The sequence below is a fragment of the Myxocyprinus asiaticus genome, chromosome 14, assembly GCF_019703515.2.
Source record: "Myxocyprinus asiaticus isolate MX2 ecotype Aquarium Trade chromosome 14, UBuf_Myxa_2, whole genome shotgun sequence".
NCBI lineage: Eukaryota > Metazoa > Chordata > Actinopteri > Cypriniformes > Catostomidae > Myxocyprinus > Myxocyprinus asiaticus.
Genome location: NC_059357.1, coordinates 11,182,158 through 11,206,876, shown reverse-complemented (window position 1 = coordinate 11,206,876; position 24,719 = coordinate 11,182,158). Strand labels below are relative to the sequence as shown.

The window sequence follows — 24,719 nt, the reverse complement described above, 5'->3', positions numbered from 1 at the left end:
ATTCAAAACATTCTCGTAATAATGTGACACTGGGGCACAGAAGAGGAGGTGGCATTTCACCACATTGTAAATGAGGAGCATGTAAAAAAAAAAAGAAAGAAAAAAAAGTCTTGAGGGTTTAATAGGACCAATGCTGTGTGAATGTAATGAAATTACCATCGAAATATTATCATTGTACTACAATAAAATTAACATTCAATAATAATCATTTAGTATTACATTACAGTGATATATTATTACAGTTTGCTTATGAAATCTCTTAAAAGTGATCAAAGACGTCCCTGCATGATGTTTTACATGAAATAATTAAGTATAATTTGTAGGTAAATATTGTTTATTCATTGGCTATGTATTGATATGTCGGTACATTTACCAATTTTAATATGATAAACACAAATTTATATTTATGATGAATATTCTTCTTCCATGAAAACATAACTGCATGTTCAAAGGCCTTGTTGAATGTGTGCCCCAGCCTGTGTGTATACATTTATCCTTTACATCCAGCTGAAATCACTCCTAATATTCATGATAACGTAATATTCTTTTAAATCAGTCTGATATTTGCAGTCACGACTTACACTGGTGTGGGGGGAAACTATCCCATCACACTGAATGTATTAATACTGCAGATGTGCATGTTTAGAGGTGACATTCCACATGCATCTCATATATTGTCACTGAACTGCTTGTATTTTTCAAAGCAGTCTTTTAACCTTTATTCAAATAGCTGGGGACAAAATATCAGTTGTATAATTTTTGCTTTTATTTGAAGTAAAAAAAAAAAACACCCACAGAAGCTTTCTTTAAAAATAGCCAATTCTATTTGATATTTCTTTTCATTTTACTTACTCAAATGAATAAGTAACTACATTAACTAGTATTTGTTTTCCCCCACAGTAAATCACACCCAATAGATAACCAATGTTGCCAACTTTATGTTAATGCAAATATTTTATTGTAATCATATTAAGGATTCTTGGCTATCAGTGGGTTTAAAGGAATTCTTGAAACTTTCATTTTTTTTATAGATTGGGCAATGTTTGAAATCACAGAGGATGCTTTTTTATCATTGCATTTTTGTCAAGTACAGTAACTTTTAGAATTGGATGATATTTAAAGCTTCAAGGTGCTTGAAAAAGTAGATTAAGGTACCTTGAAAAGTGCTTGAATTTCACTCTTAAAAAGTTGTACCAACCCTGTTGACAGCACATTGAATAGTTGATGGTCCAAGAAAAGTAAAACAGACTTACAGACAGAGTGGATGGACAGCAGTTAAATACGGACTTTATTTCCAAATTCACGTTTACAGCAAGGAGTATCAGCGTAAACCAAGTAATGAAACACATTACGATAAGGACAATCACAACTGTCAAGCTAGAATGAAGAACTGCAGTGAAAAGAGCAGAGGCAGGAAATGAATTAGAGGGAGAAGAGAGGCCTCTGAACTGGTTTAACAGATTACAGGACGGTTTGAAATACAGTTAAAGGGTAGAATTACCGAAAGGCCTCATCCCGTGCCATTTTTAAAATTTGTATCTGGCTTATTTTCTTCAGCTTAACCCAGGTCTAAATGCTCAGGTTTATGATAGCAGCATGCTGTTAAGAGTGCACTACATTGCTGGGTTACGGCAGATCTATGTGGTGTTAGACAAGTCCTTGGCTGATATTGCAGATTCTGATCAATGGATGCAAATTTTACCCTCTATCACAATCATTTAATGTAAGTTATACATATATTCAGTAGTGTGGTTTATTTGAGTAGAGGCAGATTCATTTAAGATGCATGTCCAATCAGTGCATTCATTTTCAAAAGAACAAAAAGTTTCAATGAACTGAAGCATGTGAAATAAGCTTAGTATCAGACTGGAACAATCTGTACATCTTTAACATCATCCACATAATAATATTACAAAAAAAAAAAAAATAGTGCAACATAAAGCTGGATTTTTTTTTTTTTAGGTAGCATCGTTTTCTTTCTAAAAGTAAAGGACATTTTTTAAACAGTTATAAAGGGATTTGGTTAGTTACTATATTCATGACCATGGTGAACTCTATTGCAAGCTGGGAATGTGCAGTATTAGCTTTGTGGTTTGGACTGTATATTGAGTACATTGAAGGGAGTTGGCTTTATTAAATATCCTGCATCATATTTCACACCAAATGTTTCAGCTCTGTGCTGCTGTACATGATAAGAACTGTTCTAGACCAAAGAGAATATCTAAAGCATAGACAATTTTCTGTTACTGATACACACTGGGAGGCACTTTTCAGCCATCTTTTCTAACTATGAGATTTCTCGATATGTTACAGATATTTTATTTAGAACTTTAAGATCCTCTCATATCAACTGCATTGGTCCATTCACACATTCATTGAGACAGTGGATTTTTTATATGCAGAGGCTTGAATCCATCAGAAACATTACCATATGGGGATGGCAAGTTAAAAATAGTGTGCATGTACCAGTGATATTGGTTAGAAGACTGTTGTGCTGGGAAACTAATTACCAACAGATTTAGATGTTTTTTGAGTATCTGACTGATTGACATTGCTTTCTACTTCAAAACAGTCAGTTGAGGCCAAGCAAATGAATTTGATTTAGCAATGGAACTTCCTGTGAATTCGTGGCAAGACTAAAGATCATAAGCGTGGAAAATATCCTGCTCTGATGTTGTAGGTGTGGATGTGTAGTTCTAAAGGTATGCTATTTAATCTGAAGATATTAACTAACGGGCAATTCTAGTACCAGGATTTTCAGATTTTGTTAAAACGGACTGAACCGTTTTGAATAGTTATTTATCAAAGCAGGTTTTTACTGTCTTTATGCTGTAAACTAAGCATAGTATTTGAGCGATTATATCAGAGAACAGTAGCATGCACTTTGTCTGAAGTGCCCACTGATGCATTAGTGTCAAATAAATAGCAGATCTCTATCATTCTTAAATTTGTTTGCAAAAGCCTGATGATATAAAGACCCCAGTCAAGTATTTTTACCCAAGAGCATTTGAAATGTTCCAGTACTAACAAATCCATAGCCTTTATTATTAACTGCATCATATAGAACGTAAACCATATAGCACGTTTGCCTTTTAAAACAGGAGTGCAAAAGTTATGGTAAATAAAAATACAGAAATTCACAATAAGGCAACAAAGCAAATACAGCTTTGAAAGCTTTCTTTAAAAAAACAAACAAAAAACAGGCCAATTAAAAAAAATTCAGGCTACTCAGTGCTGTAAATGACCATTTGGATCAATACACCACCAGCTCCTTTTAAATTTGAATATTTTTGTTTTTATGATGGCTACTAAGCCAATAACATCAATACGAGTCCCTCTGTGCCAAGAGGCAAAAATGATTTCATAAGCAGACAAGCTGCTGGGATAACCTTTAGTTGGGAGAATCCGACAATCACCTTATTTGAAAGGACTGAAGGAGAAACTTTTTTGTCAATCGCTGACCCATTTTGTTCCGTTTACCCTTGTGGGAGAGGGGGGAGCTCACAGGCCTTGTTTAGCAAGGGAGGCAGACACCTGGTCAGCTAGCGTGGACAGCTGCGGTGGGTCGGTCATGTTGATGCTGCCCGAGGAAGACACGTTGCTGAGGCGGCGAGGTGATCCGTCTGTGGATCCCATGTTGGGGGACTGGTACACGATCTCAGCGCCATGGTCAGTGCGCGCTTTGGCTTGCTCTCGGAAATTTACCTTGTGGCTCTCAATCTAAAGGGTGGAAGGGTGGAATTTAGCTATAGTTGGATAATTCATATGAATAACAACAGATTAGGTGCAGCATAATAGTTCAACCCAAAAAAATAAAAATGTGTTATTTAACTATCCTAATGTTCTTTACAAAAGCAAGTGAAATGGTTTCGTAATTAGACAAGGTTTTTAAGTTGAATATTAGATGGAGGTTTTAATGAGTAAAACGTAGCTCCCTAACCTAAAACTTTAACCTAAACCTATCTGATAGTTTTGTGAAAGCAAATGAGAGGTAAACAAAACAGACATCCTCACCCTAAACCAACACCTAAATCACATTGGTGTGTGTAAATGTAGGTGGGTCTGTAATACAACCATTAAAATGGGCCCTATTTTAAGAGTGCAAGCGTCAAGCCGTAAGTTATAAGCACAAGGTCAATGGGCATGGTCATGAAGTTTTGGTATTTTCATGCAAGCATGCGCTATGTCTAGGCGCAAATGGGTTTGGCGTGCAAGGCGCTAATCGGATCAAGGAAGGTTCTTCTCCGGCACCGTCTTCGTCTTATACAGTCCATTCCCTGTACATTCATAAGAAGTTGGTAGTGTAAATGGACTGTATACAATGAATTAGAAGAACAGAAATATGGATTTACATTATTTCGTGCATTAACTGTATCCTTGTTAAATGGGACATGCTCCTTTTATACGCAAGGAAAAGATGATTCAGGATATGGATGTAGGCTCCGTTAAGTGACAGAGAATTTAAATATTATTAATAATTTTCATCTACTGACCCACAAATCATGGCAAGTATTAACAGTGATTGAATCGGCAAGCACTTCACTTGTACCGGTTGAAATTTTTTTTTTAAATTCATGAATTGAAACAAAAAATAAATAAACCAAAAGTATTTCTAAAATTTAATTACACTTCAAATGAAATGAAAATCTGATCAAAATAACGAAGTGGTCAAAAAAATCGTATATAACAACCTTCTCGAAATTCAAACATTTTACCCTCTTCAAATTCTTTCACCTGCCACTTTTGCAGTGACTTAAAAATCACTCTAAGTTAACAGGTGGAAAATTACTAATACAAATTAGATCATGAATACAATTGTAAATATAAACAATAATAATGATATTATAATAATATATAATAATAATTGAAAAAATAAACCATGACCTTAAGATAGTTTAACACAAATCTCATAAATATTTGTTTCATATGGATTCAACGGTGATCGTCATGGACATGATTTGAGGTTCCACCGTATTTTCAGAGTTTGGACATGAACTTTATTACCACCTACTGGTGGAATCTCCAAACTGCAAATGCAGGAACTGAAAATTGACTTTGTGCTGAGGTAAGACCTGCTTTTGACATTTTCTTTTATCAGGAAAATAGCAAATTGTGCTTTGCGCAACTTCATTTACATAGAATACACCCACAGTTTGCACGTATACCCCCACAGTCATGCAAACGCCCACTTGCGCTGGCATGAGAATTGCACTTAGAATTAGCGCTCTCACGAAAATAGAGCCCGTAGTGTTATAGTAATGTGTTTTGATATCATAACATAGCAGTGTGTGAGTAATAGTGTGAAAAATAAGTGTTTTTTTATCAGCCGTTGTTGTCATGATTTGTGTGGAAGTGAATAAAATGCACAGTTGTTGTAGCGCTGTTGTTAATTTCACCAGGAAACTGTGGCAAAGTGTTGAAGTCAGTTTGCAAAATGCAGCTGTAGTAAAATTCATTCTTTGAGATTAGGTTGTCCCTTACATAGTCACAATGGCTGTCAAGCCTCAAAAGGGACAAAACAGTACCAAACAACAGCTGTGAAAAAAAAGAGCATTCAAAATCAGAAAGTCATGAGGGTGAGTAAATAATGACATCTTTTCATTTCAGTCTATATTTTGGTCTTGTGTAGACCATATAGTAAAGGCGCCCTCTGGTGGACCTACATGGAAAAGGTGTGCTTTCCAGTGCACAGCAAAAAATTACATGTTATTGAATAAAAATGTCTGTATATGTAATGGTGAGATCATTTGAATCGACACATGCTTCACAATTGCAGTAATATACTTACTGAGGCCCTCTGACTTAACCAGACTGTTCCCTTCAGAGGAGGGAAGGTCAAAGGGCATGTCCTCATCTTTTGAATGAACAGCATTCTCATTAGAAGAAGCTTTTGTGGCCTGTGGCTCTGCTTCCTTCCCCTTCTCGCTCTATAGCATGGAGGCCACATAATTCACAGCAGGTTATGGATAAATAAAACAAAATGGGTAGGGGTCAATGCAAATTATGAAATGGGGGAGGATATGAAAGTAGAAATAAATATAAAGTATAAGAAAATTTAAATCGTCTAAATATTTTGAATACTGGGAAAAGGGATGAGTCAGGCTTCAGACAAATGAAAACAGATGAGGATATGTACATCTCATCTATCTCAAAGTAAGAGTGCTGCTCTTTAATTAATTTTCTTTGGATGCAATGGTGTTGTCAATCAGTCCTTGATCAGCAGACTTAAGTACACTATTCATGTGCTTTGTTTTCCATAACTTTTATGAAACTTTCATTTTTGAAACTTTGCAGACTTTTATACATTCACAAACAGCTATATTACACTCTACATGAAAGGTAATATTTAAAAAAACATGATAGGTGCTCTTTAAGAAAGATCATCAAGGATCCAGTTTGCTAATAGTTCCTAGATCAGCAATCCTACTTAATTCCTCAATTTAAATGTATAAAATCAAAGCACTCAGCCAGCAGTTTTAGAATAGGGATTATGTTTGATAAAGAAAAAAGAGAGACAGATGCAAAACATAAAAAAAAAAAAAACAAGGCACTAAGCACAAGGGAGCACTAGAGAGTGAAGAGATCCTGAAAATGTGCTCAGTAGAAAGAGAGAAGAGGAAGGAGAGCAGGATGCCCAACTGCTGTTCTTTCATCCATCAAATCCTGTGCTATATGTATTATACGTATTACATATTTAAGATCTTCCTGGTTGATTAGTGATTCCTCTGTTTTATATAACTGACACTTAAGGTAATATACGTGACCTTTTCTGACTGCAGAATCTGGGATGACAAAACTAAATTACATAGAATTGTAATTTTGGAATGAAATATTCTGCTGCTTTGTGAGACCACATATTACCTCATTAAGTTTCTGTCATCATTTACTCAACCTGTCATGTCATTCCAAACCTGTATTATTTTCTTTATTCTGTGGAACAAAAAAGGAATAATTTTGCAGAATGTCCTGACTGCTCTCTTCCATACAATGAAAGTGAATGGGGATTTTTGCATTAAAATATGCTGTACGAAGAAGCGTTGCACCAGATTTTGTGTCAACGACATTAAACGTAATTGGTTGTTACATGTCTTGACATTGAAGTCAAACCTGTCATGAGGTGTCTTGATGCATCGTATTTAAATGGATGCACATGCAAAGGAGATTTGGGAGCTACGGTGTAGGATAAGATTTTCAAAGTAAATCAGACGTATGGAGCTCTTATGGTGTTTTTGTCGTTATGAAGGTCGATAGCTCCTGTCCCCATTCACTTTTGTTGTATGGAAAAGAGCAGCCAGAACATTCTGCAAAATTATTCCTTTTTTGTTCCACAGAATAAAGAAAATAATACAGGTTTGGAATGACATAACAGGTTGAGTAAATGTTGACAGAAACTAAACTATTCTGTTCCTTGGAAGAAAGAAAGTCATGGGAGTCTGGAGCAACATGGTGTGTAAATGATTGTAATTTGATTTTTGGTTGAAATACCAATGAAATAATCTATAGTTAACGGGTTTGGGATAATAAATAACAAGGAACTCTGCATAACAAAACTCTAGATTATAGTGCTTTACCAAACTGTGTCCAATTAAACAGATCTAAAAGGCAACTCAAGTAAGCTGGAAAAAATCTGTGCGAAACCAGAACATTGCAGTCTGCTAAGCAGGATGAAGCATGCTGATCAAAGCAAGATCTCAATTAACAGTTAACAGGAAGGAGATAAAAGAATAGATAGTTGTCTTAAATTTAAAATGAATGTACATATTTTGTTGTTGATTTTTACATTCATGTCATTAAAAGTTATCCACTACAATGTTGCACATATTCATAGTGTTGTACTTAAAATGGAAAAAATAGCATACCCTCTTCTGGCCACCCCCAGGAACATGTCCAATGTTGCCAAGAGATCCAACTTTTGACTGGGCTTTGAATTCCAATTTCTCAGTTTTGATCTCCACATTTCCACCTCCTAAAATACAGACAAACCTCGGTTACTTGTGCTTCAACCAAACATTCCCGCCCTGTTATTAGTGCACTGAAGGTTAAGATGAAGGGGATATCATCCATTGAAGTAAGGGTTGTCAAACATTTGTGTCTAACAGACCCCTCAACAGTCAACCCAGACACCCCCTAATATAAAAATGCCAGAGATTATTGATTAACTTTCATTAATAACATTTAACAAAGCATCGATGACAGATGAATAAAGTTTTTGAACAAATAAATGCATTAAAGCAATAAGCCAATGGGTTAAGGGGTCTTAGGCATGACGTGAAGCTGCAATAGCAATATAATAAAAAGACAAATATTTAATAAGTAAAATTTATCTTTAAAGGAATAGTTCACCAAAAATGAAAATGATCTCATTATTCACTTACCCTGATGCCATCCCAGATGTGTATGACTTTCTTTCTTCAGCAGAACACAAATAAGATAGAGCTCTGTCAGGTCCTTATAATGCAAGTACACGGGTGCAAGAACTTTGATGGTCCATTTTTTAAACAAAAGTATCAATTTGCTTCAGAAGAAAACCACTGATCGACTGGAGTCGTGTGAATTACTTTTATGCTGCCTAAATATGACTTTTAGACCATCAAAGTGCTAGCACCCTTGTACATGTATTATAAGGACCAAATCTTCATTTGTGTTCTGCTGAAGAAAGAGAGTCATACACATCTAGGATGGCATCAGGGTAAGTGAATAATGAGAGAATTTTCATTTTTGGGTGAACTATTCCTTTAATAATAATCAGAACAAGCACTTCTTCAGCAAAGTAATAGTTCAATATACAAAGTGTTTGAGTTTGCCAAGCAACATAGCAATTTGGGAAATTTACAATTATTTGATATTTTAATAATATTTTAATATTTTTTTCAAGTATTTATATATGTTTTAATATATCAGTCCACAGACATACTGCACTTAAAAAAAAGGATTTTTGCTGCTTGTTCAATTTACTTAAAATAAACTAAAGCAACACAATTCTAGAACATTTTGTCACAACTTGATTTCATTGTGTTCTATCCATTTAAATTTGTAAAATGGAAGTTTACTTAATCCTTTTGAGTTGGGACTACGTGAATAATTTTTGTAGTGTTAATGTAGCGATAGGCTCGTTTGAGACCAGCAAGTTCTGCGCAGAACCGATCACTGGTGATCACTGGCAGGTGGATGCCGGTTAGAAATCTTGCTGTGATGTCATGACTACGTATGTCACAAAATGTCCCGCGAGAGCGAGGCGGATGCAGCTGTAGCAAGCAGGCAGCGCAGTTGTTTTTTTCCGAGCTGCGCAAACTGCAAGCATGGTGGGAAATTACTTGCTGACAACACAGCTTAATGCTCATTGGCTAAAACAACAGTGATGTTTTGTTCTCATCCAAAATGTTAGATTTTTTAATCTCTAATATCATGTTTTTATGTGTATAAATTATATGTGAATATTCCTTACACTCAGTGTGAACTCTGTATGGGATATGTGATTGGTGAGTGATGTGTCTTTATTAAACTAAAAATGGATGGAAAGGCACATCTTACTGGGGGGATTAATGATGCCTTCATGTGCTATCAGAATTATCATAAATACTAATTTCCCACTTGGAAGTTGCACATGAATGACCCCTCAAGTCATAATTACGACTGGGAAACTCTGAGAATTTTGATACCCGAGTTTCCAAAATGGATTGAGTTCTAAACTTTCAACATGGTGGAAGAGACTATGGTTTCTGTAGTGAATGACAGGTTTTATTCATATTTCTAAACACAGCTAATTGTTAGTGCTTAAACTTTTGGTCATATTCATTTATGTCTATCAGCAACTATTTGATGCATGTTGTACATTTTTACACCGTAAAAATAGCTTGAATTTGACCAAAATTCCATTATCGTCCGCAAGCTGAGTAATATTTTTTATGATGTCAAAATAAAAGAAATATACAGTCTATGAATTAACGTTTTTTTCTGACAACAAAGCACTTGAACGTGACGTACTTGTAATTACCACCTCAGAAGTGGGAAGTAGGATAATTTCGATAGCACATGAAGGCAGCATTAATAACAGGTACATTGAGTGTCTTGTTCATCAAATTTATTTTAATTTAAAAGCAACAGAATTTAAATTGCATCAACAAAAGCACATGAACGTGAATCACGCAATATCTGTCTTCGATCTCTTGGCGGCTGATCCACTACGAGAAGTGAGAACTGTCCGAATTGACAGCACTTATTTCACTCCTCCCCTGACTTCACCCGCCTACTCTCATCTACTTTCAAGGTGTGGCATTTGGCATCTAGCAAACGAACCTATTGATAAAACTGGGCATGGGATTTTCATTTCCCAACACGCTTTGCATGGGACTGGATATGGAGAACAAATGTTGAAATTAAGTGTTATTTTATGCATTTTTGAGCAAGATGAGTATAGGAGGAGATTTGTTAATGTTTAATGTTCTAAAGTGTCTGTTAGGCTAGAGTTCTGGGGGTTACCATTGAATGTACATTCACTTTCAAGGGATACTTGATTCGAGTGCTGCTTAGCTGTAATTTAATAGCTGCTATTAAACTGACAGTGTGATATTTTTCTGTCCTTACACTTGTTCACCTGGCATATACTAATGATTAATAAAAGAAATGAAGTTGGACCAACGTAAAAATTTTTATCAAATAAACCTTTGTAAATTGAGTTTGACTAACCTAATTAAGTTGAGTAAAAACTACTATAGTACATTAATTTGACCTAATCCAACTAAATTATGTTGGCTCACTTGAACTGACTTAATCTGAGTGAAAGACATTACATTCAATGAAAAAACTTACTACAATTCAATTAAGTGTAATGACTTCATTTTTTGAGTGCAGTAACTTCAAGAACCCTGGTTGAAAACCCTGGATCATTATTTGCCAGCTGATATCTTTACAGGAGGCAATTCTTCCAAGCCATTAAGGTAAATAATGTGTGAAAATTTAAGTCTAAGATGCCTAAGATTTCTCGAGTCCTCAATGCTGGTTGTCATATCGGTGATAACATGCCTTTTTTACTATGTTGCTTGTGAAACTACATGATACAGTATATCTCACCTGGTTTGTGATGAATGTTCGCCTTTGAGCCGCACTTTGATTGGACGTTGCTTAGGTCAATCTTTTTGTGAACGATCTGAACCTGAAGAATTAGGAAAAGAAAATCAGCCATCTCCCAGAATATGATGAGCCCCTCACATTGGAAAGAAATAACCCATATGCTCAAGTACTTGAAGAGCATTCATGAAGCATTCTTCATGGCTGATGATCTTGAGTTGGAAAACTGATTAAATACAACATCAAGGGTTATGGGACAGAGAGGAACTTACTTGCACTGACATGCCATTAAATAGGGCAATAATAATGTATAAAAAGGAAACTTTATGTACAGAGCCAAAAAAGTCTTTAAGGGCTTTTCTAAGATTCAACTTTGAGTCTAGTGGTCACAATACCTTAAATAAAACAAGATTTGTGGAAGGCATAGAAAATGTTTTGATGTCTCTCAACAGCCTGCTTCATGACACCTCACCATCTTCACTTGCAGACTAATCAATTTCCATTATGTACAGTGGAAAAACCACCAAAGCAGCATGCAGAAATGCTTAAACACCAGGCAGCAATCAAGGTGCATCACAAGTAAGAGGAACCTGGAGGAACACCAGATAAGATGAGACAACTGAGGGTCTGACACTGAGTACATTTGTGATGGCCACTCCAGTACCTTGACTTTATTGTCCTTAAGCCATTTTGCTACAACTTTGGAGGTATGCTTGGGGTCATTGTCCATTTGGAAGACCCATTGTGATCGAGCTGTAACTTCCTGGCTGATGTCTTGAGATGTTGCTTCAATATATCCACATAATTTTCCTTCCTCATGATGCCATCTATTTTGTGAAGTGCACCAGTTCCTCCTGCAGCAAAGCACCCCCACAAAATGATGCTGCCACCCCCATGCTTCACGGTTGGAATGGTGTTCTTCGGCTTGCAAGCCTCACCCTTTTTCCTCCAAACATAACTATGGTCATTATGGCCAAACAGTTCAATTTTTGTTTCATTAGACCAGAGGACATTTCTCTAAAAAGTAAGATCTTTGTCCCCATGTGCACTTGCAAACTGTAGTCTGGCTTTTTTATGCTGGTTTTGGAGCAGTGGCTCCTTCCATGCTGAGCAGCCTTTCAGGTTATTTCTATATAGGACTCGTTTTACTGTGGATATGGATACCTCCAGCATCTTCACAAGGTCCTTTGCTGTTGTTCTGGGATTGATTTGCAGTTTTCGCACCAAACTATGTTAATTTCTAGGAGACAGAATGTGTCTCCTTCCTGAGCGATATGATGGCTGCGTGTTCCCATGGTGTTTATACTTGCGTACCATTGTTTGTACAGATGAACATGGTACATTCAGACATTTGGAAATTTCTCCCAAGGATGAACCAGACTTGTCTTGGCTGATTTCTTTTGATTTTCCCATGATGTCAAGCAAAGAGGCACTGAGTTTGAAAGTAGGCCTTAAAATACATCCAGAGGTACACCTCCAATTCAGAACACCTCCTATCAGAAGCTAATTAGCTAATTGTCTAAAGGCTTGACATCGTTTTCTGGAATTTTCCAAGCTGCTTAAAGGCACATGTAAACTTCTTACCCACTGGAATTGTGATACAGTCCATTAAAAGTGAAACAATCTGTCTGCAAACAATTATTGGAAAAATTACTCATGTCATGCACAAAGTAGAAGTCCTAAACGACATGCCAGAACTATAGTTTGCTAGTATTAAACCTGTGGAGTGGTTAAAAAATTAGTTTTAATGGCTTCAACCTACAGTGCATCCGGAAAGTATTCACAGCGCTTCACTTTTTCCACATTTTGTTATGTTACAGCCTTATTCCAAAATGGATTAAATTCATTATTTTCCTCAAAATTCTGCAAACAATACCCCATAATGACAACGTGAAAGAAGTTTGTTTGAAATCTTTGCAAATTTATTAAAAATAAAAAATGAAAAAATAAATAAATAAATAAAATCACATGTACATACGTTTTCACAACCTTTGCCATGACACTCACAATTGAGCACAGGTGCATCCTGTTTCCACTGATCATCCTTGAGATGTTTCTACAACTTGATTGGAGTCCACCTGTGGTAAATTCAGTTGATTGGACATGATTTGGAAAGGCACACACCTGTCTATATAAGGTCCCACTGTTAACGGTGCATGTCAGAGCACAAACCAAGCCATGAAGTCCAAGAAATCGTCTGTAGACACCCGAGACAGGATTGTATCGAGGCACAGATCTGGGGAAAGGTACAGAAACATTTCTGCAGCATTGAAGGTCCCAATGAGCACAGTGGCCTCCATCATCCATAAATGGAAGAAGTTTGGAACCACCAGGACTCTTCCTAGAGCTGGTCGCCTGGCCAAACTGAGCGATCGGGGGAGAAGGGCCTTAGTCAGGGAGGTGACCAAGAACCCGATGGTTACTCTGACAGAGCTCCAGCATTTCTCTGTGGAGAGAGGAGAACCTTCCAGAAGAACAACCATCTCTGCAGCACTCCACCAATCAGGCCTGTATGGTAGAGTGGCCAGACAGAAGCCACTCCTCAGTAAAAGGCACATGACAGCCCACCTGGAGTTTGCCAAAAGGCACCTGAAGGACTCTCAGACCATGAGAAACAAAGATTGAACTCTCTGGCCTGAATGGCAAGCGTCATGTCTGGAGGAAACCAGGCACCGCTCATCACCTGGCCAATACCATCCCTACAGTGAAGCATGGTGGTGGCAGCATCATGCTGTGGGGATGTTTTTCAGCGGCAGAAACTGGGAGACAAGTCAGGATCGAGGGAAAGATGAATTCAGCAATGTACAGAGACATCCTTGATGAAAACCTGCTCCAGAGCGCTCTGGACCTCAGACTGGGGCGAAGGTTCATCTTCCAACAGGACAACGACCCTAAGCACACAGCCAAGATAACAAAGGAGTGGCTCCGGGACAACTCTGTGAATGTCCTTGAGTGGCCCAGCCAGAGCCCAGACTTGAACCCGATTGAACATCTCTGGAGAGATCTGTGCACCGACGCTCCCCATCCAACCTGATTGAGCTTGAGAGGTCCTGCAAAGAAGAATGGGAAAAACTGCCCAAAAATAGGTGTGCCAAGCTTGTAGCATCATACTCAAAAAGACTTGAGGCTGTAATTGGTGCCAAAGGTGCTTCAACAAAGTATTGAGCAAAGGCTGTGAATACTTATGTAAATGTGATTTTTTTTTTTTTTTAATTCTTTTTTTTTATAAAATTGCAAAGATTTCAAACAAGCTTTCACATTGTCATTATGGGGTATTGTTTGTAGAATTGAGGAAAATAATGAATTTAATCAATTTTGGAATAAGGCTGTAACATAACAAAATGTGGAAAAAGTGAAGCGCTGTGAATACTTTCCAGATGCACTGTAAGTGTATGTTCATCAAACTTAAAACTTCTGCCTTCAACTGTGTGTGTATATATATACACACCAATCAGCCACAACATTAAAACCACCTGCTTAATATTGTGTAGGTCCCCCTCATGCCACCAAAACAGTACCAACCCGCATCTCAGAATAGCATTCTGAGATGCTGTTCTTCACACCACAATTGTAAAGAGTGGTTAACTGAGTTACCGTAGACTTTGTCAGTTTGAACCAGTCTGGCCGTTTCCAACAACAAGGCATTTCCATCCACAGAATTGCCGCTCACTGGATGTTTTTTGTTTTTGGCACCATTCTGAGTAAATTCTAGAGACTGTTGTGCGTGAAAATCCAAGGACATCAGCAGATACAGAAATACACAAACCAGCCCATCTGGCACCAACAATCATGCCATGGTCCAAATCACTGAGATACATTTTGTTCCCCATTATGATGGTTGGTGTGAACATTAACTGAAGCTCCTGACCTGTATCTGAATGATTTTATGCATTGCACTGCTGCCACACAATTGGCTGATGAATGGGGAAAAAATGAGACCTCAGTGATTTCAAACAAGACATAATTGTTGGTGACAGACGGGCTGGTCTGAGTATTTCTGTAACTGCTGATCTCCTGGGATTTTCACACACAACAGTCTATAGAGCATGGGTACTCAATAGGCGGACTCCGGTCCGCATTCAGACCGAAGGACAATTCAGTCCAGACTGAGATCTAAAACTGTGTGCTAGTTATTTAACACATGGCTAAGTGATTGTGTAAGCATTCGTATATAAAAAGCTTGGTTTGAATGGCCCTTTAAACTAGCGTGTTAAATGTCTGCAACAAAATCATATGAACAAGCTAAAGGCCATTATTTATACTTTCCCGCTCCGTGAGCCTTGCCACTCTTTTCCGCATTAATGTGAGTAGACATGAGGTGCCACATAGTAGAGCTGCAGATGTGGTTATTTTAATGACAGTAGACAGTAGCGGAGACATACAGAAAGCAGCAATTTTGATGGATACCGGCATCTTTTGCTAAAATACACAACAGAAAACGAGAATTCATCTTCCTGTGTCTTATATGACTCCGACAGTTCAGCTAAGCCAAGTTTGTGACAGGACAATTTAATGTGCTTTCAGAGCGCCTTTAGACTATATTGTTTTTTCGTCTAAAATCAGCTTGAATAATCAACATGTTATGAGCATTTAATAATAAAAAAACGTCATGGTTACTGGTGTAACTTCCGTTCCCTGATGGAGGGAACGAGACATTGGTGTCGATGTAGTGACACTAGGGGTCACTCTTGGGAGACACCTCTGGTCTTTGATAAAAGGCCAATGAAAATTGGCGAGTGGTATTTGTATGCCACTCCCCCGGACATACGGGTATAAAAGGAGCTGGTATAAAACCACTCATTCAGGTTTTACGCTGAGGAGCCGATATAAGATCCGGCCATTTCAGCGGGTAGTTCAGCGTTGTGGCAGGAGGGACCAAAGTCTCGTTCCCTCCATCAGGGAATGGAGGTTACACCAGTAACCATGATGTTCCCTATCTGTCACTCACTCGATGTTGGTGTCGATGTAGTGACACTAGGGGTCCCTATACAAAACGGCACAAGGCTGAACTGTGTTACGTGAACTGGCGGTGTGTGGTGGGCAGACTTGCTGTGTGCCTCATAGCCAGCACACCAGGTCGACACGTAACCTCCCCCAACATGAGTGTCGAACGGCCCTTTTTGGGGACAAGTCAACTACCCAAAGATAGAGACAGGCTTAGCCCAGTCGTGGCCTCTTTTCCCCTTCTCTTTTTCCACTCCCTAAAAAAGAAGGGGGATTATCCGACTGGGCCGCCAGGTCTAGTCGGGGGGTGTCCCTCCCAAGGGGAACACACCGCGGAGACCACACCTCGCCCCGAGAGAGGGGGGGGATATTTAAATGGAAGAATACGTCACATGGTCTTTCCAACCATGTGGGGAGCCTTCAAGGTAGATCCTGCCCAATGGGGGAGGAGTTACTACAAACATGGGGACTGGGGCAGAGGGGCTCTGCCCAAGGAAGACGCAGTTTGCCAGCAGGGAAACGAACTAGCAGAGGATATAGATCACATGGGGTTTAGCCTTACAGGGAACCACCACATGCGGAGCACCTACCCCAGAACAGGGCTCTTAGTTAGCGCGTGTACTGGGCCGGCAGTGAGTCTCTCCGAAAACTCGACTGCCACAGGGCTCGGAGGAAGTCAACCAGGGAACAAATTTTGTGAACACTACTGGGAATTAACGGCGCACGTCTTCAGCTCAAAAGGAGGTGGAAGGCGCTATGTGCAAGCGATACACCCAGCCGGCTATCCCGGGCTTATCCGCTTGTGTTGCGTGCCACTACCTGGGACGAAACCGGTTCCACACGGAGGTTGGAGAACCTTGCAAAGGTGTTGGGTGTTGCCCAGCCCGCTGCTCTGCAAATGTCTGTTAGAGAGGCACCTCTGGCCAGGGCCCAAGAAGCCGCTACACCACGGGTAGAATGGGCTCGTAGCCCTACCGGGGGCGGCATGTTTTGGGCGAGATATGCCATAGTTATGGCGTCAACGAGCCAGTGGGCGATCCTCTGCTTGGAGACAGCGCTTCCTTTCCGCTGTGCACCAAAGCAGACAAAGAGCTGCTCAGAGACTCTAAAGCTCTGCGTGCGATCCAAATAGATGCGTAAAGCGCGCACCGGACACAGCAACGACAGGGCTGGGTCTGCCTCCTCCTGGGGCAGTGCTTGCAGGTTCACCACCTGGTCCCTAAAAGGGATGGTGGGAACCTTGGGCACATAGCCCGGTCGGGGTCTCAGGATCACGTGAGAATAACCCGGACCGAACTCCAGGCACATTTCGCTGACTGAGAACGCTTGCAGGTCACCTACCCTCTTGATGGAAGTGAGCGCAGTCAGGAGGGCAGTCTTCAAGGAGAGTGCCTTAAGCTCGGCTGACTGCAAAGGCTCAAAGGGGGCTCTCTGTAGACCCTGAAGAACTACGGAGAGATCCCATGAGGGAACGAGGCGCGGTCTGGAGGGATTCAGCCTCCTGGCGCCTCTTAGGAACCTGATGATCAGGTCGTGCTTCCCTAAGGACTTACCGTCAACTGCGTCGTGGTGTGCTGCTATGGCAGCATCGTACACCTTCAAGGTGGAAGGGGACAGCCTCTCCTGCAGGAAGGAAAGCACTGATCTGACTGCGCATCTCTGGGGGTCTTCGTGTCGGGAAGAACACCACTTAGCGAATAGACGCCACTTAAAGGCATACAGGCGCCTCATAGAGGGGGCCCTAGCCTGAGTGATCGTGTCTACCACCGCAGGGACCAGACATGGAGATTCCAGAGGTCTGGGCGCGGGTGCCAGAGGGTGCCCCGTCCCTGAGAAAGAAGGTCCTTCCTCAGGGGAATTCGCCAGGGGGGAGCTGTCGCGAGGAGCGTGAGGTCCGAGAACCATGTCTGACTTGAGGTGCTGCCGACTCCGAAGGCAACAAAAGATTTTCCACCCGGCCCTCCACCGGGGGATGGAGTGGTCTTCCTACCGGCTCCACGTGAGTGGGTTCCCTCGTCCCTGGGTTGCCCGTCTCAGGGGCGCTTCGAGGACCTCCGTGGGTTCTTCAGCGCCGGCTGTGAGACGGGTGGCATTGGCTTCCTGTGGTGGGCTCCACGCCGGGGCCAGGCCGAAGGGGCAGGCTGCGGCGGAGCCGGTGCAGTCAACGAAGGGGGACGCCCTTGGCGACGAGCAGATGGGGTGCGGGATCTTGAGCCGTGCCGGGGCAGGATGTGCCGGATTGCTTCCGTCTGCTGCTTCACCGTCGAGAACTGCTGGGCAAAGTCCTCAACGGTGTCGCCAAATAGGCCCGCCTGGGAAATGGGGGCAGCAAGGAACCGTGTCTTGTCGGCCTCGCCCATCTCGACCAGGTAGAGCCACAGGTGGTGCTCCTGGACCACTAGTGTGGCCATCGTCCGCCCGAGAGACCGTGCCGTGACCTTCGTCGCCTGGAGGGCGAGAGCGGTCGCCGAGCGCAGTTCCTGCATCAAATCTGGGGCAGAGCTACCCTCGTGCAGTTCTTTCAGCGCCTTGGCTTGGTGGACCAGCAGGAAAGCCATGGCGTGCAGGGCAGAGGTGGCTTGTCCAGCAGCACTGTAGGCTTTAGCCGTCAGGGACGACGTGAGCCTACAGGGCTTGGACGGGAGCTTAGGGCGTCCACGCCAGGTGGCGGCACTCTGCGGGCATAAGTGAACCACGAGCGCCTTATCCACCGGGGGAATCGCCGTATAGCCCCTGGCCGCCGCGCCATCAAGGGTAGTGAGAGCATGGGGAACTGCAGAGTTGGGGCCGGGCAGTGAAAGGTGCCTCCCACGACTTCGTCAGCTCCTCATGCACTTCCGGGAAGAATGGCACTGGAGCGGGCTCTGCTGTTTTGAGCGGCGCCGCGAGCCCAGAAACCAATCATCAAGCCGCGAGGGTTCAGGGGAGAGCGGAGGGTTCCACTCTAGCCCGATGCTCGCGGCTGCCCGGGAAAGCATGTCCGTCATTTTGGCATCGGCCTGTGACTGGGCGACCGTCCCCGAAGGGGGAAGCCCTGCTGAGGCTTCTGCGTCCGACTGGACAAGCCCGCTCTCCGATGCTGCACTCGAGAGCTCATCATCTTCGCGGGCCCCGAACAAGAAGCCAGACTCGTCGTACGACGAGCCGGCGAACTCATCCGGAAGCCCGATTGGGGCAGACGAGCGTGCTGGGGAATGGGAGGTCCGCGGGGGGATACCCGGCGGAGACGATCCCATTGAGGTCCCCAAATCGCTCCCAGTGCTAGCCGCGCTGACCTCATACCCATAGGTAGAAGGACCGAGGCGGGGAGCCGCTGGGGTGGCTTGCTTTCTTACGAAAGCAAGCCATGACCGCAACATTGCCATGGTCATGTTCTCACAGTGAGAACATGAACCATTCATAAATGCTGCCTCCGTGTGGGTCGTGCCCAGACACGAAAGACAGCGATCATGACCATCCGAAGTTGAGAGAAAACGACCACAACCAGGAATAACACACGATCGGAAAGGCATCTTTAGTAAGACGCGTCTTTAAAAAGACGTTCCGTGTGTGCGCTCTTTTAGAGAAATATACTCTTTCAGAGGGGAAAAATGCTCTTTCAGAAAATATACTCTCTAGTTTTTCTGCTGAAGTGCCCAGGGGCGTTCTCTGCAGTGCACCAGTGCAGAGGAGGGAGAAGCTGCTGAAATGCGCCGTCAGATCCAGCAGAGGTGAATGAACAGTGCTATTCAGCTCAATGAGCATGACCGTTCGGCTCCGAAGAGAAAATCTGAATGAGTGGTTGCATACCAGCTCCTTTTATATCCGTATGTTCGGGGGAGTGGCATGCAAATACCACTCGCCAATTTTCATTGGCCTTTTATCAAAGACCAGAGGTGTCTCGGGCTCCCAAGAGTGACCCCTAGTGTCACTACATCGACACCAACGTCGAGTGAGTGACAGATAGGGAACTTATTTTTGTTTTCATTTTGTGAAAATTAATAAAAGATTTCATCATCTCTGGCATGGATGGCAAGGAAAGACAACCAAAACTTTGAAATTACAAGTTCTGCTTATGATGAGAACGTTTCCATTATTTGATAGTCAGCCCATACTTAACTACAACAGATAATATTTTTTAAGCTGAACTGTTGTGATGTACATTGTTTGTTTGTTGATTCTCACTTTGAGTAATATATACTGTGTATATACACTGGTGGCCAAAAGTTTGGAATAATGTTCAGATTTCGCTCTTATGGAAAGAAATTTGTACTTTTATTCACCAAAGTGGCAATCAACTGATCACAATGAAAAATTACTATTACAATTTGAAAAATAAATAAATAAATGTTCAAAACTTCTCATCAAAAAATCCTCCACGTGCAGCAATGACAGCTTTGCTGATCCTTGGCATTCCAGCTAGAGTTTACTCGGAATGGTGCCTAAAACAAAAAAACAATCCAGTTCTGTGGACGGAAACGTCTTATTGATGGTCAACAGAGAATGGCCAGACTGGTTCGAGCTGACAGAAAGGCTACAGTAACTCAAATAACCCCTCTGTACAATTGTAGTGAGCAGAATAGCATCTCAGAATGCACAACATGTCAAACCTTGAGGCAGATGGGCTACAACAGCAGAAGACCACATTGGGTTCCTCTTCTGTCAGCAAAGAACAAAAAACTGAGGCTGCAGTGGGCCTACCATCTTTGTACATCAGCAGAAATCGAGATTCATCAGACCAGGCAATGTTTTCCAGTCATTAGCTGTCCAGTTGTGGTGAGTCTTTGTCCACTACAGCCTCAGCTTTCTGTTCTTGGCTTACAGAAGTGGAACCTGACGTGGTCTCAAGGTTCGACATGTTGTGCATTCTGAGCACAATTTTTTCCCCATTCTGATGCTTGATGTGAACATTATCTGAAGCCCCTGATCTGTATCTGCTTGATTTTATGCATTGCACTGCTGCCATATGATTGGTTGATTAGATAATTGCATTAATAAGTAGGTGTACCTAATAAAGTAGTCGGTGAGTATATATATATATATATATATATATATATATATATATATATATATATATATATATATATATATATATATATATATATAAACGTAAATGAAAGTGCCCTATTTTCAGTTACAAGTCTTAAGAACATTTCTTACTAAAGAAATGAAAATAAAACTTGAAACTTGAAAATTATGTTTTTATTTTTCAGATTAAAAACACTTCAGTTTTTGGCTCCATAGAGTTCAAAACATGTTACTATTGACACTGACATTGCAAAACTGTCTTTGAAAGTTTAAGTACTTAAGATTGTCTCTTAGAAATTAGCAATAGCCATGTTCAAAGCTTGAGGCAATTAAATTATTCATTTTTGATCATTTCAATACAGTGCTACACTGACTGTTGTCTAATCTATTACTCTACATCTGATGTAACAAACTCTTGAGGGATGTTACTGAAACTCTTGAGGAAAGTGCTCCAATTCACACATCAGTTTACAGGAAATTCCATATACATTATTGATGCCCGAAAAGGGGCCTATTTTTCATCAGAAAACACTGTTAACGTATGATACTAAATTTGATTGTCCTCTATCCCTTTCTACATTTTGTTTTCAACACTTTTATGGTCCATATCTAGAGCTAACTAGTGAACTTTTATGTATTTTGTGGACCATCTGCCAATGCAAGATTAGTGTCGACAAGGAACTGCAGTTTTGCATGTGTTTTCAAAGTTAATGCTCATATATAAAAGGATTCTTAACCCAAAAATGAAAATTCAGTCATTATTTACTCTGCCCAATGTTGCTCCAAACCCATATGACTTTCTTCTGTGGAACACAAAAGGCGAATTTATAGAGTTTTTGCAGGGTTTTTTCACCATAATGCAAGTAAATAGTGACTCCAGTTGTGCAACATGACGTCATCATGACTTTTGGTCACCAGATGCGATGAGAACCAATGAAGTTTGATGTTATCGATGTAGCAGACATATTTCATTTAAGCACTTAATTAATGATTTAATTTTAGAGTGAATAACGACTTAAATATTATTACGTTTATTGCACAAAGTGATTGTATGGCTTCAGAAAACTTGGAATATAGTGCATGAGTCATATTGGTTACTTTTAATGTGGTTTTATGGTGTGTTTCTTCACGAAAGAAAGTCATACGGGTTTGGAACGACATGAGGGTGAATAAATAATGAGAACTTTTGGCTGAACTAATCCTTAGAGAGCTTGAAATTGTGTACATATGAATGTATGGGCTAAGGCAACCAGGATATCACAGAAGCTCGGATCATGGCTGTATTATTCTACACCTCTTACTATATACGTCTGAGCAATGAGTTCTAATCCTACTAGTTACTCACATTACCACCTCTGGCAACATGCTTGATATTGTCTTTGATGCACATCTAGACTGAACATTAGACAAGTCAATCTACTTAAGAACAATAGACACCAGGCAAAGGAAATTCAAGAAAGTGTTAATGTGGTGCCTTGGGGCGTGGTGCAGATCCCAGGTTCTGCAAAGTGGTTTGGTATAAAGTTAGAAATCTTTCAATGAGCTCTCTATCCCAATATATATAGGACTGGTGTGGTCTCTCATTATTCTTTCATGCCTGAAAGCCCGCTGATCATGTAGCCTTATTAGTCACGCCATTGTATCAATGTTTTTATTTCGTTTTTATTGTCACCTGGAAACAAATCAAGACTTTTCACTTTACATTTACCTTTTATTAGGCATAAGATTTAGTCTCAGATGTAGCACTACGCCTAGATGTTGCAACAGGTATAAATTCTACGAAAGACTTGGTGCATTTTACGTCCAGCCTAACCTTACAACCGGGTGTACGTCCAGCTGGTGCAACCGGCCCCAGGAGTCTAGCTGCAGTTCACTGAGTTTTAAATGGCTACTTTTTTCAAATTACTGAGCCTAAAGAATTATAATTTGTGCCAAAAATAATAGTGCTAGTCTCTTCAAGAGCCTAATATCCAATAAAAATCTCCACTCAAGTACCTATGAGAAAAGGTCTATCATTCCCTTTCTCGCAAATTGTTTTGGTAAGAAAACACCTGCCCAGTCACTTAAAAAGTAAACATTCCAGTCTGGGTCTTTCAGCTGCATTTTTAATGTCTGATTAAGACATTTCAGATGTTTGTTTTTTACCAGTTTTAACCTTTTCGTAAGTAGGGTCTAAATTCCCCTGCAGTGATTCCTAAAGTGAGTTATTTTGGCATGTGACACTGCACAGCCAGTAGAGGGAGCAGAGTGTAGACCAGTATTTTTTACATTTAATTTTAATTTTTGATTTCTTGTCATTAAAACATAAAATATATATATATATATATATATATATATATATATATATATATATATATATATATATATATATATATATACACACACACGAGGACATATTTTTAGGTTACAAACTGGTAATTACAAGGGTATTATGCTATAAATGTGGTTCATGAGGACATTTCTAGTGTCCCCATAAATCAAATCGCTTAAAAAACATACTAAACTATGTTTTTGTTTTTTTTTAAATGCTGGGTTAGGTTTAGGGGTAGGGTTAGAGGATAGAATCTGTGGTTCATACAGTATAAAAATCATTATGTCTATGGAGATTCCTCATAAGGATAGCCGCACCAACATGTGTGTGTGTGTGTGTGTGACAAGCGCTAATGTAAACAGACGTGACTGCGTGCATCCGATAATAACGATCAGCATGTGTTCACTGTGAGTATACAAGTTGCCGTGGTGCTTTTGTGATAGTTTGGCTGTCTGTTTCAGTAAACAAGCATATTATATGCCTGAAAAGACTGAATGAGTTGCTGTTTAAGTGAATGAAATCTGCATCTGCACCTAAGCAGACGTGGCTGCGTGCATGGGAAGATCGCGTTTAGATATGATGGCTGTGCATATCCTAGCTGTGAACTGTTATTGGGGTACTTTGGTGGCAATTTGGCTGCTTGTTACATAAAATAAACCTATTATGTGCTTGAAAAGACTCTTTGAGTAGCTGTTTGTTTGACGAATGACAACCGCTACTAATGTAAACAAACATTTCAGCACGCATTGGAGGAAGATCGTGTTTGATGTATTGACTGTGCGTATAAGAGCTGTAAACTTTTTATTGTGGTACTTTGGTGACGAGCTGGATGTATGTATATAAAATAAACGTATTCTGTGGTTTAAAAGACTGTATGAGTAACTGTTTGAGCGAATATAAATTACAGGTGCTTGAGCAGTGCAGCCTGTGACGACGCAAAAGCCAATATGAATCTGGCAGCTAGTAATGTAACTGGCTGTTGCAGAAAAACATATGTGTGACGCTACTCTGCGGGTCCCAGTTATTAACCATCACATATGTGTGATGGTACGTATGAAAGGGTTAAAACAAGTCTATCATGTGTCATAGTTACCTTCCCGCCTCCAGGCTGGTATTTGAGGTTCTCAGTAGAGCCGATCTTGGACTTGACGTTCTTCAGGTCAGGCAGGGGTGCAACAGGGGCAATGGGGGTGCGGGATCTCACTGAGCCAGGTGATTTGGGTGGGGTGCGCACCACGGCTACTTTCTTCACCTGTTGTCCAGGTGTGGAGGACCGACTGGCAGGGCTGCTGCATCCACTACGGTCTGGAGTTTTAGGTGAGTCAGCTGAGAAAGAAAAGCAACAGAATAGCTAGATATTTAAAAAATTAAGTTTAAAATTAATTAATTT

The 24,719-nt window shown here is 40.6% G+C and overlaps 1 protein-coding gene across 6 annotated transcripts in view; it reads right to left on the bottom strand.

The window, feature by feature from the left end:
• Nucleotides 1-1,265: 1,265 nt before the first annotated feature.
• Nucleotides 1,266-24,719, bottom strand: part of maptb (microtubule-associated protein tau b) — a 57,993-nt gene continuing 34,539 nt past the window's right edge. For 5 of the 6 annotated variants that reach the window (XM_051716363.1, XM_051716364.1, XM_051716362.1 and 2 more), the window contains 4 exons: nt 24,423-24,655; nt 11,071-11,152; nt 7,860-7,966; nt 1,266-3,720 (listed from right to left, as the gene is read on the bottom strand). In XM_051716363.1, coding sequence (XP_051572323.1) covers nt 3,502-3,720; nt 7,860-7,966; nt 11,071-11,152; nt 24,423-24,655 — 641 coding nt within the window. In that variant the 3' untranslated portion in view covers nt 1,266-3,501. Of the gene's footprint in view, nt 3,721-5,788; nt 5,928-7,859; nt 7,967-11,070; nt 11,153-24,422; nt 24,656-24,719 lie in introns of all 6 variants that reach the window. The other variant, XM_051716366.1, reaches the window with a different exon arrangement.